The 16,937-nt window shown below is 57.7% G+C and overlaps 3 protein-coding genes and 1 long non-coding RNA gene across 5 annotated transcripts; 3 read left to right on the forward strand and 1 right to left on the reverse strand.

The window, feature by feature from the left end:
* The first annotated feature begins 704 nt into the window (after window positions 1–704).
* On the forward strand, window positions 705–6,646 carry Zw10 (Zeste-white 10 kinetochore protein). The gene is made up of 7 exons (XM_037217218.1): window positions 705–725; window positions 1,361–1,600; window positions 2,126–2,244; window positions 3,395–3,468; window positions 3,577–3,666; window positions 4,071–4,206; window positions 5,246–6,646. The coding sequence occupies exons 2-7, from the start codon at window positions 1,464–1,466 to the stop codon at window positions 5,377–5,379; spliced, it is 690 nt and encodes a 229-aa protein (XP_037073113.1). The 5' UTR covers window positions 705–725; window positions 1,361–1,463; the 3' UTR covers window positions 5,380–6,646.
* Window positions 6,647–6,828: 182 nt separating this feature from the next.
* Window positions 6,829–13,696, forward strand: LOC119093663 (CD63 antigen). 2 transcript variants are annotated; one of them, XR_005093654.1, is made up of 3 exons: window positions 6,829–6,922; window positions 8,790–8,934; window positions 13,165–13,696. XR_005093654.1 is itself a non-coding variant. In XM_037216650.1 (2 exons), the coding sequence occupies exons 1-2, from the start codon at window positions 11,245–11,247 to the stop codon at window positions 13,193–13,195; spliced, it is 738 nt and encodes a 245-aa protein (XP_037072545.1). In that variant the 5' UTR covers window positions 11,108–11,244; the 3' UTR covers window positions 13,196–13,696. The 2 variants fall into 2 exon arrangements, 1 of the variants encoding a protein (XP_037072545.1); XM_037216650.1 differs by lacking the exons at window positions 6,829–6,922; window positions 8,790–8,934 and adding an exon at window positions 11,108–11,951.
* A 36-nt stretch (window positions 13,697–13,732) lies between these two features.
* LOC119094144 (serine--tRNA ligase, mitochondrial) lies at window positions 13,733–14,325 on the forward strand (the record flags this gene model as incomplete). The annotated part of the gene is made up of 2 exons (XM_037217219.1): window position 13,733; window positions 13,781–14,325. Coding segments are annotated over 2 exons (546 nt in total), but the record flags the coding sequence as incomplete, so codon positions are not given.
* A 586-nt stretch (window positions 14,326–14,911) lies between these two features.
* On the reverse strand, window positions 14,912–16,696 carry LOC119093664 (uncharacterized). The gene is made up of 2 exons (XR_005093655.1): window positions 16,485–16,696; window positions 14,912–15,083 (listed from the first exon to the last, which is right to left on the reverse strand). It is a non-coding gene; the product is annotated as an uncharacterized LOC119093664 (long non-coding RNA).
* Window positions 16,697–16,937: the final 241 nt, after the last annotated feature.

The raw sequence follows: 16,937 nt of genomic DNA on the forward strand, positions 1-16,937 counted from the left end.
GACCGAGCGCCTGGTGGCGGGGCCGCTGACGCGCGCCATCCCTGCCAGCCTGCAGCAGCGGGCACGCTTCGACGGCGTCATCGCTGACGTCGAGGAGTTCAGCGCCAAGCTCGCCGGGCTCGGTGAGAGGCCGCCGGCGGCTGGAGGGGTCGTGGTGTCTGCTCGCCTCGCCTAGTAGGCGGGGGCCCTCAAGCGGTACATCAGGTTGTCACAGGTTTTTGCACCCTTCTTGGTGCGGATCTTAAGTTAAGTGTGTGCGTGGGTTCGAAAGTAATGGGATGTTCAACGTAAATGGCATTTCCCCTCAACTGGCAACTTTGAATTGATGTGGCGTTGTCGGTTGTAGTGGGTCGGCGCCTAGCAATTTTCGACTAGCAGTTCTGCACACGTTTGATGTGACCTGGCGAGCATCGCCGGCCCGTAAGCCACGGTGCTCCGCATCCTACCAGCCTTTCAGTCGCCAGCCAGCCGCGTCCAATCAGGCAGCGGCCGCCATGCGATGCCGCAGGGTTCTGGGAGCGCGGCGACGCCCTGCTGGCGCACGTGACCTCGGTAGACCGTCTGATGGTGGACCGGCTGTGTGCGGACCGGCTGGCGGCGGCGCGCCGGCTGGTCCCGGCCGAGCTGCACCGCACCGTGCTGCTGGGCGACGCGCCGGAGCCGGGGCCGGCCGCCGACGGCGAGCTGGCCGGCAGTCTGTTCCGCCTGCCGCGCTGCCGCGTCAGGTGAGCGGCTCCAGCCGGCGCTCCTGGACCCCGCCAACTCTGGCCCTGGGCGGTCAGGCGGGGAAACGGGACTGTGGGCTGTGGGGTCCGGCAAGCTGGGGGACGGGGCCATGGGGTTCGGCACGTGGTGCCGACCGTATTGCACCTTCTGTGTGTGCGTGACTGGTGGTGGTTATTTCATTTCCGCATTCTTTTCTGTCAGAGGGTCCACGCTAAGGATAAACATAAGCATTCTTGTCACAACTGACAGAGAAAACTCCGAACAAACAAAAAGGAAGGTGACAACTGAGTCGATGGTGCGCACGTTTTGTGCATCTTGTAGCTTGGCCGGCTGCCGGCAGCTCTTGCCATTACAAAGGTGACATCTCTAGCCATTGTTGACCGAATGTTACATCGTCGAGACTTAACACGTGGTACGACCCAAATCCTGGGCATGTCCAGGGCGTCATTGAACTATTACGATGTTCTGTCGCTGCCTCTGCTCAGCGAGTGTTTCTCCACCGGACAGTTCCGGGGCCTTGCCGTGCCGTGCCGTGCCGTGCCGTGTTGTAGCCGATCAGTGGTGTCGTGATCCTCGCGGGCGGCGGAGCACACCGCGGCCTCACCCACCCATGACTGAGCTGGTGGTGCTCCAGTGAGTCGGCCGTGGCTTTCGGCGAGCTGGTGGCGGCAGCAGTAGCCGAAGCGGCTGCCGGGCCGGAGCTGCTGAAGGCACGGCTCCACCACGCGGCGCGGTGCATGCTGGAGCTCTACTGCGCCCTGCTGCCTACCGCTCACCGGCGCGCGCTGCACGAGCTGCCCGAGCAAGCGGCCATCGCGCACAACAACTGCCAGTACCTGGCGCACCGCGTCACCGCCCTGGCCGCCCGACACAGGTCAGCAGCCGGCCTGCTCTCCGGGGTCTCCGGAAGATCCCGAGGTCATCGGGATCTCCGAGGTGTCCAGGGGCTCTGGGGATTCCGAGGTCATCGGGGTTTCTGAGGTCCCCAGGTCTCCGAGGTCTCCGGGTCTCTGAGTCTCCGAGATCATCGGAGTCTCCAGGGTCTTCGGATCTCAGAGGTCTTTGAGGTCTCCGGGTCTCCGAGGCCATCGGGGTCTCCGGGGTCTCCGAGCTCTCTGGGGTTTTCGGGTCTCCGAGGTCTCCTGGGTCTCCGGGACGCGATTCCGTGTCAGCGTGGCGACACCGGCCTTCCAGGAGCTGTTGGACGTGTCCGCGTGTGCCCGCTCCGCGCTATCAACAGCTGGCTGCTCTGTCGGTATATTCGTGGGGTTGGATGGCTCCCATCTCGCCTGTTTACTGGGAGACGTTTTGGCGGTTGATGTGCTTTGCCGGACTCTGTTTGGTGGCCGATGTTTTATGTTGACTGCAGTGCGGTCGGTGACGACACTATGCCCGGCAGTGGTGCTGGGGACGCGTTCCTGGACCTAGTGCCTGAGCTGCGGCAAGTGGGGTCGGACATCTTCTTGGCCACCCTGACGCGCATGAAGAACCAGCTGCTGGAGATACTGTCAGAGGCCGGTTAGTGGATCTCGCTCTCTTGAAATGCCGATTTCATTTTACGGGCTTATCATCTTCGCGTAAGGAGTCCTATTGAGACTTCAGAAATACGGTGATCATCATTGTGGTCTATCGCCCAGGGCACTTACTTTCAGTTGCTGTAATTTATCGCACCTGGTTGCATTGATATCTTGCATTGTGCAGTTGGCTCCCGATGCATAAGGTTGTCATGAGTGCGGCTGCATGCAGCATATGTTGGGGCTGTGAATATATGTATATGGCACCAAAATAATATCGCGCTTTAACTGCCTATGCACATTGTTTATGCGGCAAAAGGGCACTTTATATAAGGGTAAATAAGTAGATGATATGAGAGCAAAGAGTAATATTCGTAGGCCGATCAGGAGGAAGGCCAATGCTGTAGCATATCAGCAATTTGGTACCTGCAACAACACGTAATAGATACCTTTAAGAGGTTTGGCATTAACAAAGAGTGACAACACCATTTGGTGTTTGAACTAGCTGTGATTTCGTTCTAACTTAGTGGTATCAATTAAGCCTAACAAAAGGATTTTATGATTTTCCCAAATCGAGCAAGATGCTCCGAAAAGGCGTTTTGGAATGCCCACAAATCCCCTTACTGCTCAGCTCTATCTTCAGCCCTAATCCTATGAAGTAAAAGACTATGATAAGGAAGGTATCATCATGGTGTCCCTGCGTTTAATTGATTCCTGATTAGGGCCAGAACATTCAAAATAATTGCAGCGTTAAAAGAGAACTAGGGTAAAAAGAACGGTACCAAACGAATCAGTGGAGCATGTTGCAGGTTTCTACATATGCCACCAAAGTGTTTTTATTGAGATGACTGTGGCCGTGACTGAGAAGGCACTTGGCGTTCGTGGCCGTGCCGCCGTCTCTGTGTGCGGGGTCACACGGTCAGTCATGCGGCAGCCCGTGACCTGACCGGCCGCCGCCATCTCCGTGTGCGGGGTCACACGGTCAGTCATGCGGCAGCCCGTGACCTGACCGGCCGCCGCCGACTCCGTGTGCGGGGTCACACGGTCAGTCATGTGGCAGCCCGTGACCTGACCGGCCGCCGCCATCTCCGTGCGCGGGGTCACACGGTCAGTCATGTGGCGCCCCGTGACCTCCTGACCATCCGCCGCCGCAGGGCTCGACCAGCTGGACACGCAGGAGGACGTGGCCGGGCCGGCCGGCGCCGCGCTGCGCCAGTGCCTGCACCAGCTGCGCCACGTCTGCCGGCTGTGGCGACCCGTGCTGCCGGCGGGCCTGATGGCGCGCGCCGCCGGCCTCCTGCTGGCCGTGGTCAGCCGCCAGCTGACCGAGCGCGTGCTGGCCCAGCAGGACATCTCGGCCAGCGCCGCCGGTCAGCTCTGCCAGGCCGCCCGCCTGCTGGTGCAGCAGGCGCCCGGCTTGTTCGCGGTCAGTGAGCCCGCTGAGCGGTGTGACGTGGCGATCGCCGCACTTAGCGGCCCTGGCCCCGGCAATGTGCCACTGAAGGAGCGGTGTGGGGTATTCGCACCGCGCGCGTACCACTTGTACCTTCCATTCATGGCCGGTGACTCGGATCCATATAGAAAGACGTCTTTGAAGCAGAGTTTGTATTGCCCTGTCACAGCGACTGAAATTGCGTGGGTTCACTGGTGGCTTCCCACCAAGGGAATTGTGCCCGATTTTGAGATAAGCGTGTCTGGAATGAATCACTTTTTATCAACGCCACGGCCAAAGTGCTGGACGATTGCACAATACAGGCTGCAAGGAAGGTTTCTGTGGTGCGTTCGAAAGGCACGTAACATTAATGAGGACCTGTTCCGGTCGCTCGCCAGTCGGGGGAGGACTACGGGGAGGACAAGCCTCGAGATCGGCAAACGGAGGCGGAGGCGCGCGCACTGCTGGCTCGCCACACGGCCGGCTGGGCCCGCTTCCTCGAGCTGCTGGTGGTGCTGGAGGAGAACCTGCGCGGTTAGTGGTACCCTGGCCGTAGGCTGGGGATGGTCAGTATCGCTACGTTCGTGTCCAGAGCACGTTTTGATTGTGAAAAATGTCAGATAATCGGATAGGTCCAGAAGAAAGGACTGTGTACGATATTTAGTTTACTGTCAATCTGCATGAGCTAAAGGTTGATCCAGGCTGGTCTTATTTTATTGATGTGATCTCAGCGGACCTTGCAAGCATGCGGAGCGTTACCACAAACGGTGCCATAGTGTGCTTATTTTGCACAGCCCATGGCTAATGCACAACGGCGAAAAATGAGCCTAGCAGAGCGGCTGAGCTCACCAGCTGACCGGCCCTTCGTGTGGCCGTCCCGACAACCGGGCCCGCGTCCCCACCGCGTCCCGTCAACCGGGCCTGCGTCCCCACCGCGTCCCCCCAGCCGGGCCCGCGTCCCCACCGCGTCCCGTCAACCGGGCCTGCGTCCCCACCGCGTCCCCCCAGCCGGGCCCGCGTCCCCACCGCGTCCCGTCAACCGGGCCTGCGTCCCCACCGCGTCCCCCCAGCCGGGCCCGCGTCCCCACCGCGTCCCGTCAACCGGGCCTGCGTCCCCACCGCGTCCCCCCAGCCGGGCCCGCGTCCCCACCGCGTCCCGTCAACCGGGCCTGCGTCCCCACCACGTCCCGTCAACCGGCCCCGCGTCCCCACCGCGTCCCGTTAGCCGGGCCCGCGTCCCCACCACTTTCCGTCAACCGGGCCCGCGTCCCCACCGCGTCCCGTCAATCGGGCCTGCGTCCCCATCGCGTCCCGCCAGCCGGGCCCGCGTCCCTACCGCGTCCCGTCAATCGGGCCTGCGTCCCCATCGCGTCCCGCCAGCCGGGCCCGCGTCCTCACCACGTCCCGTCAACCGGGCCTGCGTCCCCACCGCGTCCCGCCAACCGGGCCCGCGTCCATGCCGCGCCCCTTCAGCCGGGTCCGCGTCCCCACCGCGCCCCGTCAACCGGGTCCGCGTCCCCACCGCGCCCCGTCAACCGGGCCCGCGTCCTCACCGCATCCTATCGGCGGGCAGGCATCCTGGACCGCTGGTCGGACGGCAAGGGCCCGCTGGCGCAGCACTTCTCGGCCGACGAGGCGCGCCACCTGGTGCGCGCCCTCTTCCAGAACAGCGAGCGGCGCGCCGCCGCACTGGCCCGCATCAAGTGAGGCCGCCCGACTGTCGACGGGCCGCCGAGCTGACGACACTGGTCGGACGCAGTGGTCCGGTGCCGTGGCGACCGGGGCGCGTGTCGGGACCGGCGCCGAGACGGAGCCGTCGCGCTGTGGACGACGGCGCTGGCTGACGCGGAGTCCTTGTCGTGCGGCCCAGTTGGCGCGTTATGTGACTGGACAGAAGGCGGAACCAACGACCAGTGATTCCGCGGTCCTAGTCGTGCGGCCCAGCCGGTGCGTCATGTGATTGGACGGGAATCAGAGCCAGTGGGCCTGTCGTGCGTTGTCCTAGTCGTGCGTCACAGCGGATGCGTCCTGTGATTGGACGGGAGGCGGAGCCAACAGACCAGTGATTGCGGTTGGTAAGAGGCCTTGTTAAGGTGCAACGCGAATTTGTGAGTGGGTAGAATTGATGCTCTGAGTCCTTGCACATGCGGTGATTCACTGAATCGCTGTAAGTGAACAGCCCCGTTGCATGTGCGCTATAATATGATGTGTATCGAGAGTGCGTGTCATCCACCCTGGCGATCACATCTATGCCGCGGTGACTGATCAGGTCGAGGGCGGTTGGGGTTGTGGGTTGGGAGTGGGAGCAGGACATGTGCGGTGTGGTTGCTTCCGGGCGTAAGTATTTCAATGGTTCACGTTGCGGACTTCTCTCTGAAAGGTCCAGTTGGGGGCTTCTCTCCGGTAACAACTACAGTCGCACGGCGCGCAGCTCCACTGCCTTCGGCTGACCGACCAGCGGGAGTTACTGAAACATTATGCTTGGTGTTTACACATGTCGATATCCTGTGGGCTGGATGGTGACGCAGTGTATGATCCTGGTATGCAAAAGCGCTCGGTGTGTAGTGCTGAGTGGTGTGTGATGTGTACTTCTCGAGCTTGAGGCAACAATTGTCAGTGCTTACCTATGCCATTATGCTATGCACACAGTGCCTATGGTGTCATGCTGGTGCACTCTCTGAAGCGCTTTGTGCTGACTGGTTCTCCGGCCACGCCAGGCTCATTGCGTCTTACGTGATTGAGACGAGGTCTCAGAGGTTAAAGCATCTCTAAGGGAGACGGCATCAGGGAGGTGACAAGTGTGCGAGTTTCTGTAATTCTCCTGCCGTGCTCTTTTTCAGGCGCCGGGTAGCGCGACGTCATTTTACAACCTGCCACGATAGTTGTATTAATTGGTTGTGTTGTACTTTTTGTCGATGTCTGCAGTTGAAATCCTTTAAGTGTGGGGCGGTGGGCGGTCGTCTATTTTTGTTTGTGTACCAATACATATTTTGCGTATTATTAGAGTTTGTATTTGCGGTAGTTGCGTGGTATGACCTGTGGCCAACCAAAAACTGGGTGTCGAGAGGCATGGCTTAGGAAGGTGTTCCTAATTTGCTACCCTCATTTTATTTGCGATGCGTTGTGAATTTAGCTCAACTGCGACATAAGTACAGCACCCATGCACGCGCCTGGCTGGTTCCATTCATCGCGATGCTTGCAGCGTCCTTGGGTGCCGGCTGGGATTGCGATGAACTGAAGTTCTGATCAGGTGGGGATCGCTTGCAAATTTAGGTACTTTGCCACGCATATACGTAATACGTTGCTGTCTGGAACATAAATAAAGATCGCTCAAGTGACGATTGCCCGCGACCAAACCAGTGTAGTTTGATGCGCCTTGAACTGTCTGATAACTACCCTTCCTAGAAAGCAGATGCCAGTGTAGGCACGCCCTTAAAATTGCATCCCCTGCACTGGACACCTCCATGTCATGGTGTGCTGAGCCTCATTCTTAGGTGTGTCCAAAGTTCAGGTTAGGTCAAAATGTAATGAATTTTTATTGTTTTTTGTATGGCAGTCGGTTTTGGAGTTTTGTTGACTGAAGTTGCCTTCACAGCATCATAATACCCTGAAACATCAGCTCTCTATGGGCTTAATTCAGTGGTGATCATGCATCAAACTTTTGCCCTCTTGGAGTTACATCATACAATGAAATGTTTGCCTGAAAAGATATGCTTGATATATTTGATGGAGCTGTTATGCAGGGCATGTGTATCTTTGCAGTCTTGGCAGTAGTGGGCAGGTTAATTTAGCTACAACATATTGAGTTGTAGCATATTTTCTGTTCAACTTGTGGTCAGGATGTGACCTAAATAAACAACACTTTTACTTGACAAAAGCTAAGCAAGGTCTAAGAATGACCTATGATAGCTATTTAAGTTCTTACTTAGTTGCTTGTCTATGAAGCACTCTGAACAGGGTGTTTGACTATGACAAGGGCTATAAAAGGTTGCTATAGAAGCTGCTATCAGGGTTGCTGCAGGATCCAAACAATATAGTTCAAGGGCAGCAAAGCCCCAAAATGTTGATAAGCCTGAAGGCTCCTACATATCAACCTTGTTGTAATGAGGAAGTAGAATATGAAAAGGGAATGTCTATAACATATCAGGAGGTACCTGGTGTGAGCTTCAGAAGTGAAACACTGGATGAATATTATTATCAGTAGATAGAGAAGAAGCATGCATTATAGATATTCACTTCCATGCATTCAGAATCTTTTCAAGAAAATGTCAAGACTCCACTGAATTTAGATCACATGAGGCTCAACTTTTTGCATATGATCCCATAGAAGTCTGCTTGAGGTGAGCCTTGGTCGACAAACTGGCTCATCATGATTGTATTCCAGGAGTATGCCTCCAAGACGTGGCTTTTCATGGACAAGGAGATTTATCAGGCGTCATTTTCCACAAATTTCAGAACAAGTAAGCCAAATAACATTATCTGTTATGTTTCATGTCAAAGCACAATTTTGTGCTGAAAGTTGTGCTTCACATCACCTGTGTTTTGGCAAATGAATTCACAGCTGTCACTAAGCCTGGCCATACTGTAATGTTATGGACATCCCACTCTGGCAATGCCACTGACAATTTTGTCCACTCTATTTTGGAATTATAAGCCATTGTGTTGGAATTACATGTCACATGATATACTATGTGTGGCTGGGCAAATAGTAGCATCCTGGTATCAAAACCAGAAAAGGATATGCTGATTTGAATCTGCCTGCCATAGATGTTTTAAGTCATTCATTCAGCTGCAAGGAGGTGCAATTCATCTTTTAGCCACTACAAGCTCTGTAAATCCTCTTTCCCTTGCCCCCCCCCCCCCTTTTAATGTCACAGATCCAGTGAGACAGGTTGATATGAATATACAGTCCTGCAGTTCATCTTCTTCATCATTAGTTTCTTCTCCTATAGCTAGGTATTGCTTCATCACATTGTTTGGCCCTGTCAAACACCCCATGGATTTACCAAGGATTTACCGAGGCTATCGCGGGTCGCCACGGGCGGTCGGTCCAGCGCCTCCACGCGGTCCCCGCCGCCTGCTTCGCGATCCGACCGCAGCGCCACCTGCGCCTCCAGGTGGCGGTGCGCTGGGAGCGCCGGCTGTCGGTGGCCTACTTCCTGCTGGGCTGGAATGCCATTCTTGGCATCGGCTACATTTGGTACCGGCAGCGGCAGGCACGCGAGACCACCGGCGACGGCAGGATCGACAGAATCAACCGCAGTGAGTGCCTGCCATGCGGACGCCGCTGGCGACGCGGTCGGGCGGCCCCGTCCGTGGTGGGAACGGCGGTCTCTTGTGTGCTTTATTTTTGTTTCGGGCTCAATGGGTCTCCAGATTACTGACTGTGATCAGCCGCCGGTGTTCGCTGTTTGACGGTCATTTGATCCAGCGGGTGCTACTGTCGTCAGACATGACAAATGCCATTGGAAGTGCAATATTTGTTTTGGGAGCGCGTCGTTATTTAACTTGATGTGCCATTAGCCGTGCCATCTCCAGTGAGCTGTCAAATGAAAACCTATTGATGCTGTATTCGGTGGGGCGTCCGTGGAAAGAGATTGAAGCTGTAGCCTTGAGGTGTTCGACAGAGACATATTGACACTACACCCAGCAGGCGATCGGAGAAACAGATTAGCGCCATATCCAGTATGTTGCCATATGGATTGACGGTGCATCGAGCTGTTGTCGATGGAAACAGGTGGGTGTCGTACTCAGTAATTTGTCGATCATTGTCAGTAGAGGCAGACTGACACGGTATTCATCGGGTTGTTGTACTGGATACAGATTGGCATTGAGTGAGCAAAATTTGTTCATGACCGTAGACACGCAAAATATCCGGGAAAGGCATTCACCCGCAGTCATTTTTCACTCATGCACCGGGCACCCCGCAGTCGCCTTCTCACGAGCAAATGTGCTGCTCTGATGCGCATCTGCTCTTATTCCGGAGATCCAAGGAAATAGGATTTGTGACGATAAATGGGGGGGGGGGGGCTGATAGGTACGATCATTGGACGTACATACCGAGGTGTTAGCTATCTAGCGGAGCTTGTGCATGACTGAGAAAAACATATAGGCGCAAGAAAAGCAAACAGTTTGTGTTGCAAGCCAACGACTCTGATGCGAGGATATCACATGTAGGTGTGAAAACATGCCGTCTAAAGAATCACAGACGCTCGATGTTGAATGTGGACGCGACCTGATCACGCGGCGCGCAGCCAGTGGAGCGCTTCAGCGTGAGCGACCTGATCACGCGGCGCGCAGCCAGTGGGGCGCCGCAGCGTGAGTGACCTGATCACGCGGCGCGCAGCCAGTGGGGCGCCGCAGCGTGAGTGACCTGATCACGCGGCGCGCAGCCAGTGGAGCGCCGCTGCGTGAACATGATCACGCGGCGCGCAGCCAGTGGAGCGCCGCTGCGTGAACATGATCACACGGCGCGCAGCCAGTGGAGCGCCGCAGCGTGAACGGCATTATCACGCGGCGCGCAGCCAGTGGAGCGCCGCAGCGTGAACGACATGATCACACGGCGCGCAGCCAGTGGAGCGCCGCAGCGTGAACGCGTGCGCATAACGCGCCTTTTGTCGGTGAAATCGTTTTACCTGCGATGCCCCCCGGCAGAAGGATGTTGTAATGTGTGCGACAGCCCTTGGCAGGGCGGGAAAGACTGTTACTGTGCTGGATTTCTAGTCACGTATGTTTCGAGGGACGTGGGCTGGTCGATGCGGCGGCAAAACGTTCAGCACTGACTCCGTGCGCAAACTTGTTCCCATTCACTGCGCGTGACTTTTACCAAGCCATCAGAACAGCTATGCACGACAGGAGACGGCGCCACTGGGATACGGTGGTTAACAGCTCTATGCAGATACCAGGGTACACGCAGTTGACCCCAAGTTCAAGCCCTGCGGAGGTGGTTCCACGAGTTTTCGACGAGAAGATGTACTGCTCAGACGATGACCTGTGAAACAAGTCTCCGGCTGGACAGCTCGCCGCTCCATGACACGTTTACGTGATGACATAATCGCCGAAAGCTGCGTATTCCTCCTTTTGTGAAGGAGCAGTCTGTGCGCTAGATTTCAGAAGATATCCTCAGCTCCCCAAGTACGTAATTTGCCAGCGAAGCCGCAGCTCGAGATCTTCGTGCTGCGAAGTGGCCGTACCTCTTGTCCAAGATTCAGCCCGTCGTCCTCGTCCCCGACCCGCTGCCCGTTTGTCTCCCTGCTGCACGTTTGTGGTGCCTCACCGCATCGGACGCGGCGCCCCGGTACCGGGCTTATGGCGCCGTGACCTTTACCCGGTATCGGAAGCCGGACAAGGCGCCGCCGCTCGTTCACGGGTAATCTTATCAGCGGCGGACCGTTGGCGTCGCAGCGCGGCGGGCGCGCCAAGTCGGCGCCTTCCCGCCCGCGAGCAGCCGTCGCCGCCGTCGTCCGCACCCGTTCGGAGAGCGTTGGGAGACGCGCACAGCCCGCCAGCACAGCAGCTGCCAGCCGGAGCAGAGCGAAGCCAGGCTTGGCAGCGAGGAGCGAGCCGGTGACGATGGGTTGCAACTGCGGCCGAATGACACGTTTCTGGCTGCTGGCGCAGAACCTGGTGCTGTTCTGCGCGGCGCTCGTGCTTCTGAGCGTCAGCGTGGATGCGCTGGTCGAGGAGCAGTCGTACGTGGCGACGCTGCTGGGTGCGCCCGTCTCGCGCGGCACTGCCATGCTGCTGGCGGCCGCCGCCTCGCTGGTGCTGGTGGTGAGCTTCCTCGGCTGCTGCGGCGCGCTGTTCCAGAGCGTGGTCCTGGTGGGTCTTTTCGGCTGCTTCAGCGTCCTGCTGCTGGTGGTCAGCGTGGCCGGCTTCTGCTCGGCGCTGTACGTGGCCGGGCCGGGCGCCGCCGCCGCCCAGAGCAGCATGCTGCGCTCAATGGTGCGTTACGGCCGCGACACGGAGGTCACCCAGGCCTGGGACTTCCTGCAGCGCGACTTCCACTGCTGCGGCGTCGTTGACGGCAAAGACTGGGCGCTCAACGCCACCATCAACGCCACCGTGCCGGAGAGCTGCTGCCGCCGCAGCAACGGCACCTACCTGCCCTGCACGGAATCTCCGACCGGGCAAAACTCGTACGTGGCCGACGGGTGCCTGGCCTCGGCGCGACAGCTATTCGTCGACCACACGCCTGCCTTCGCCGGCGCCGCCGCCGCCGTGGTGCTCTTCCTGGCCATTTCGGCCGGCATGGCGTGCTGCTTCGGCAAGAACATCCGGTGAGCGACGGCATCGGGGCCCGCTGACGGCCGCGGGCTCGGCCTGTCCCCCGTGTCTGGGACATCAGCGTCGGCGAGGGTGCTGTGGATCTGTTAGTCTCACGCTTACAGACGCGATTTTGCGAGGGTCGAGTGCTATTAATTCCACGGCGTAACCTGGCAACGAATGGTTGGAATCCAGCAGAGCGCTCAGGTGTGTCAATGATTTGAGGCATGATTGATACTTTTGTGCATTATTTTATACACACCACGGTCAGCAGACCATACCATCTAATTCGATGCAACAATTAACACGCGCTGAGTGAGGGTCAAATTGACTCTTGGAAGGTTCTTCCAAAATGGTTTCCGAAGGGCGCGGCGTAACCGCGCCAAATTGTGCAAAGGTATAGGCAATTGAATAGCGGATCGTCTGACATCAAAATTTTGACTACCTTGTAAGGTCGCTGATCTACGGCAGGTCAGAGTCAGGCCATTGCTTCAGCGATTTTTTTTAATGACCTGAAGGAAAATCTCAGCGTGTGCTTCCCGTAATTGTTTAGTGCTCCCTTGTTCAGGAATCCATATAATAATGATCAAACTTTTGCTCGAATATTGCAACAACTTTTCACAGCACTTTAAAGATACAGCATTGCAGTCAATATCATCATGTCAGGTATGATATGCCCCGGATACGTGACGTATGCCAAGCACAGCACTTCGACGAAGGCCCCAGAACGTGGCGCGACTCGACAAAGACGGTTTGGCTTATCGGTACCGTTCGATTACACCTGAAGTGGGATCTAGCACAGCGAGCTCGGAGCGAGTAATCGGCCCAGCAGGGGGCGCAGAGGCGTGTTTTACGGCTGACTCAGTTGGCTTGGACTGGGTCGCATGCCTGCGCTGCTCAGGGATCTGATGCTGACGTCTCCAGGGCTTGGATACTGCGCAGTCCTCAAGGACTGAGTGTGTTCTTGGCTATTGCGCGTGTCGTGTTCATACGCTGACGGCTGCGTATGTGCTGTCTCGACATCGCCAAGGCAGGCATTTTCGGATGGTTGCATCCGGCAAGCGAGCGCTTGCATCATCTACATCGTGGTCTGGGCGGGTGGCACTCTGTTAGCACGATCGGGGCTGTATTAGATTGTTGCTTTAGCACTATTTATATGGTCTCGGAAGGATGATATGGACGTCTTGTGACCGTGAGTCCAGCTGACAGCCCGCTCCTCCTTTTCAGTCAAGCGTCTTATGAGCGCCTCACAGTCTGATACGGTCCGCGTTCTGGAGTATCGCGGCCTGACGCGAGTCGCCGACGAAGCCCTGGACATCTCGGACGGGAAGAGCCGGCACCTGCGCCCGCCCGGCCACGGCTCCGACCAATAGTCCGCCCAAATACAGACGTTTGGTGCGTGGTGTGTGTCTGTATCCCGGTGTCTCCACACTCCCTGTCCGCGATCGCGTGCAGTGCTTTATCTGATCGTTCCTATACGTCCTTCCGCGCGGGGTCGCGATGCGGCTGCTGCGCGCGCTGTGCTGCCGCGCGCCGCTGCCGTCGGCGCTGTACGTGTCCGGCCGCGCCGCTGACCGCGTCGTCTCCGTGCTGCGGCCGTGCCTCGACGACGCGCTGCAGTCTGCGTATGCGGACGCGCTGCGCGAGAGCGTGCGCCGCCGCGGCTGGCACGAGGACGTGGACGCGCTCGTGCGCGACCACCACCGGCTGGAAATGCTCACCGCCGAGAAGGCCGAGCTGACGCGGCAACGCGCTGAGACGGCGGCGCGCGGCGCGGCGCTGCGCCGCGCGGCGCCGCCCGACGCTGAAGAGGAGGCGCGGCTGCGGCGCGACGGCGCCACGCTCAAGGCACGGCTGCGCGCGCTGCAGGAGCCGCTCTGGGCGCTGGAAGAAGCATTGCTGCCGCGGCTGGCGCGGCTGCCCGCCGCCGTCGACCCGCGCACGCCGGTCGCCGACACATTCGAGCCGGTGCCAGCGGAGCCGGAGGCGGCCGAGCGCGCGCCGTTGCCCGCCGCCGACCCGCTGCTGCCGGACGTCGAGCCGTCGGCTGTCAGCCCCGGCGCCTACTATCTGCACGGCGCGGCGGCCGGCTGCGAGCAGGCGCTGGTCGAGTACGCGTGTCATGCGCTGGCGGCGGCCGGCTTCCAGCGCGTCAGCTGCCCGGACACGGTGAAAAGCCTTGTGGCCGAGGGCTGCGGGCTCGAGTTCGCCGACCCGGCGCAGGTGGCGCGACTGGCGGCTTGCCACGAGGGCACCGCCGGCTCGCCGCTCGGCCTGCACCTGGTGGGCGGCGCCTCGCTGCCGGCCGTCTGCGCGCTGCTGGCCAAGAGCCGACAGCCGGCCGACGCGCTGCCGGTGCGCCTGTTCGCCAGCGGACGGCTGTACCGGCCGCCGGCGGCCGCCGCGCCGGGCGAGGCGCTGCTGCAGCCGCCGCAGGCCGCCGCCGTGCGCCACTTCACCGCCTGCGCCGCCGCCGAAGCGCCGGCCGCCTTCGACACCAGCCTGCGCCTCCTGGCGGCGCTGTACGCGCGCCTGGCACCCGCCTGCCGCCTGCGGCACGTGGCGGCGCCGGGGCTGGCGCGCTCCGAGAGCCGCCGCTCCGAGCTGCAGCTGCACGTGCCGCACCTCGACCGACACGTGACCGTGGCGCACGTGGCGGCGCACGGTGACTACATAAGCCGGCGACTACACATGGCGTACGCGCAGCCGTCGGCGGCCGAGTGCCGGCTGCTGCACGTGGTGGAAGGCGTGGCCGTGCTGGTGCCGCCCGCGCTGCTGGCATTGATGACGGCCGGCGGCGAGAGCCCGCCGCGATTCACACACTGTCCCGCCGTGCTGCTGCCGTTCATGTATCACGCGTAGGCGTTGCCGGCCGCGACAAGTGTAGGCGATCGGTACAGAGCCCTTTTATGTGATTGGTGCGTGTATTGTTGCAAATGAGACGCGAAATGAATCTGTAGTGAGACGACTGAGGTTTGGGCGAGGTGAGGTTTATTAGGCAACGTTTCATCGAGACTCATGACCACTTTTCATTCATGTTTTTGCTTTCTTCCTTGGAACAGCGTCTTCGTCTTCGTCTTCATCTTCTTCACTTTCGCCCTCGTCAGTGGCGTCCGCCACTGTCGTCTGGTTCACGTCGCCCTTCGCTGCAAACAAGCCAGGTCGAGGCAGATGTACTATAACAGGCAGAAATTGAAGTAGGCTTGACTTAGAACCAAGTCTGCGCTGCCGATACCCCTGCCGGTTCGTTAGACTTTACGACGGGCGGCATTCACGATCCCATTGCACTAGTTCAAGGGTGGAGGTGGTAGCTGTCGCCGAATATGATTTCGGCCGCCGGGCCGAGCACCATGAGATGCCTCTGTGGGCAGGCGAGCGAACCGCGCGAAGAAGTGGGGTGTTCGGGATAGCATCGGTCACAACTCGCTTCAACCGGATCCTCTTGTTGATGTCATAGCCAATACCCGTATCGTAAAATCGTAAAGACAATTTGGTGTAGTTCACAGCCATGCCCTTCTTTAGACCTAACCCCTCTAGTTTTTTTTAGATTAACGCCCGCGAAGATATACAGACTATTTTGAGTTCATTCAGACATGGATGACTCCACAGCAACGTCATTGAAATACTGACACCCCATTGGTCATGTGGCGTTCACGGTCCCGACTGGTATAGTCGTCGAACCGTTTAGATACGGCGTCCGTGAGCACGACTTCCAACAGAGTGGGAGCTAATTGGCTCTGGATCAATGTTGAGCAAGCTGCGCGAGTCTCAATCACGCACAATGTTTTGTGCTAGATAACACAAGGAATTGGACACGCCTGCTAGTTTTTACGGAAATGAGACTTCTAGTCGAATAACTCTTGAGCCATGACCAAGTGTGTGAGCATCACTCAACATCTTAAACTCGCATAAATATGCAGGAGCATACCAGGCGAAAAGGTCAAAACACGAGCACATCACAATATTATTTGACAGTGAACACTTCCAACACCGCCACTAAGATCTCTCGGCGAGTTAAGCACCACAAGGGAGTGTCAGAACCGATTAGACTACAAATGTCAGGCAAAGTTATGGGCCGAGGTTTTGGACTGCCCTAAGCCTTGCGTGCTGTCACCCACATGAGGGTGCAATCCCTTTTTTAATCCGAGCTTCTTGGCAGTTCAGGCCACAAACCAAGGGATTTGGGGAGCACAGTGGCAAGTAAAGCATGCATCGTTACGTTACCCTATCACGCTTTGCGGCTCTGAAGCTCGGCTTTTGCCATATCACAATTCGCAAGCATCGAAAAGACGAAGCACGGCTCTCTGTGACGTCATCTAAAACAGCTGACATTACAACGCATGCGACACACCTGCTGGGGCTTAGACAGCCTTGTGCTGAGGCAAACACGAGAGGGATGCTTTGCGAAGTCCTAGTAAAAGTGACAGCGTGACTGGCATGGGTGACGTGCAAACAATATCAAGGTAACCATGGTACCTGTAACCATGGAGGCCGTCGTCCTTCCTGCAAGCACAGCAGGAGACCTATCAACGAATAAGTTGGCTCACCATTTGCGCGTTGTTTATCCACAAGTTCCGTTAACCTTACATTCAATGTCTGCTGCAAATTTTTTATCCTCACAGACAAAGACTTTCCTTCCACGCTTCCACCCTTGATGCACTCTTCCCAGGAGTCGGCGTTGTATGAAACTATCGCTGTCGGGCTCGCCATAGCAGTATCGCAAGCAGTGGCGTCTCAACGAACCGGAAAAGGGCGGTTTTTGTTCCTGGCGTCATGGATTATTCATGACGTAAGTGATGTTTAGTTACAAGTGAATTGTCCACCCATGAATTCATGGGCACAATAGATTGCGTAAAATACTAAGGAATCATTTAAAATAGTCTTCTAGAATCTTGTGGCAAATTTGCATTAATTGCTTTAACATACATTCTGAAGAAAAATATGTCACGTCAGGCGGCATTCAGCTGACCATTCGTGCGTTTGGAGCTAATATTGCGGCG

Source organism: Pollicipes pollicipes, unplaced genomic scaffold, assembly GCF_011947565.3.
Source record: "Pollicipes pollicipes isolate AB1234 unplaced genomic scaffold, Ppol_2.1 Scaffold_4002;HRSCAF=4701_pilon_pilon_pilon, whole genome shotgun sequence".
Lineage (NCBI taxonomy): Eukaryota > Metazoa > Arthropoda > Thecostraca > Pollicipedomorpha > Pollicipedidae > Pollicipes > Pollicipes pollicipes.

Bases quoted from the DNA above. Each gene is read 5' to 3' on its own strand.
- Zw10 (XM_037217218.1), top strand. From the start codon at position 1,464: ATGCTGGAGCTCTACTGCGCCCTGCTGCCTACCGCTCACCGGCGCGCG. The intron at 3,469-3,576 runs CTGCGCCACGTC...ACCGAGCGCGTG, and splicing joins TGCGCCAGTGCCTGCACCAG to CTGGCCCAGCAGGACATCTC. The intron at 3,667-4,070 runs GTCAGTGAGCCC...GTCGCTCGCCAG, and splicing joins AGGCGCCCGGCTTGTTCGCG to TCGGGGGAGGACTACGGGGA.
- LOC119093663 (XM_037216650.1), top strand. From the start codon at position 11,245: ATGGGTTGCAACTGCGGCCGAATGACACGTTTCTGGCTGCTGGCGCAG. The intron at 11,952-13,164 runs GTGAGCGACGGC...CCTCCTTTTCAG, and splicing joins TGCTTCGGCAAGAACATCCG to TCAAGCGTCTTATGAGCGCC.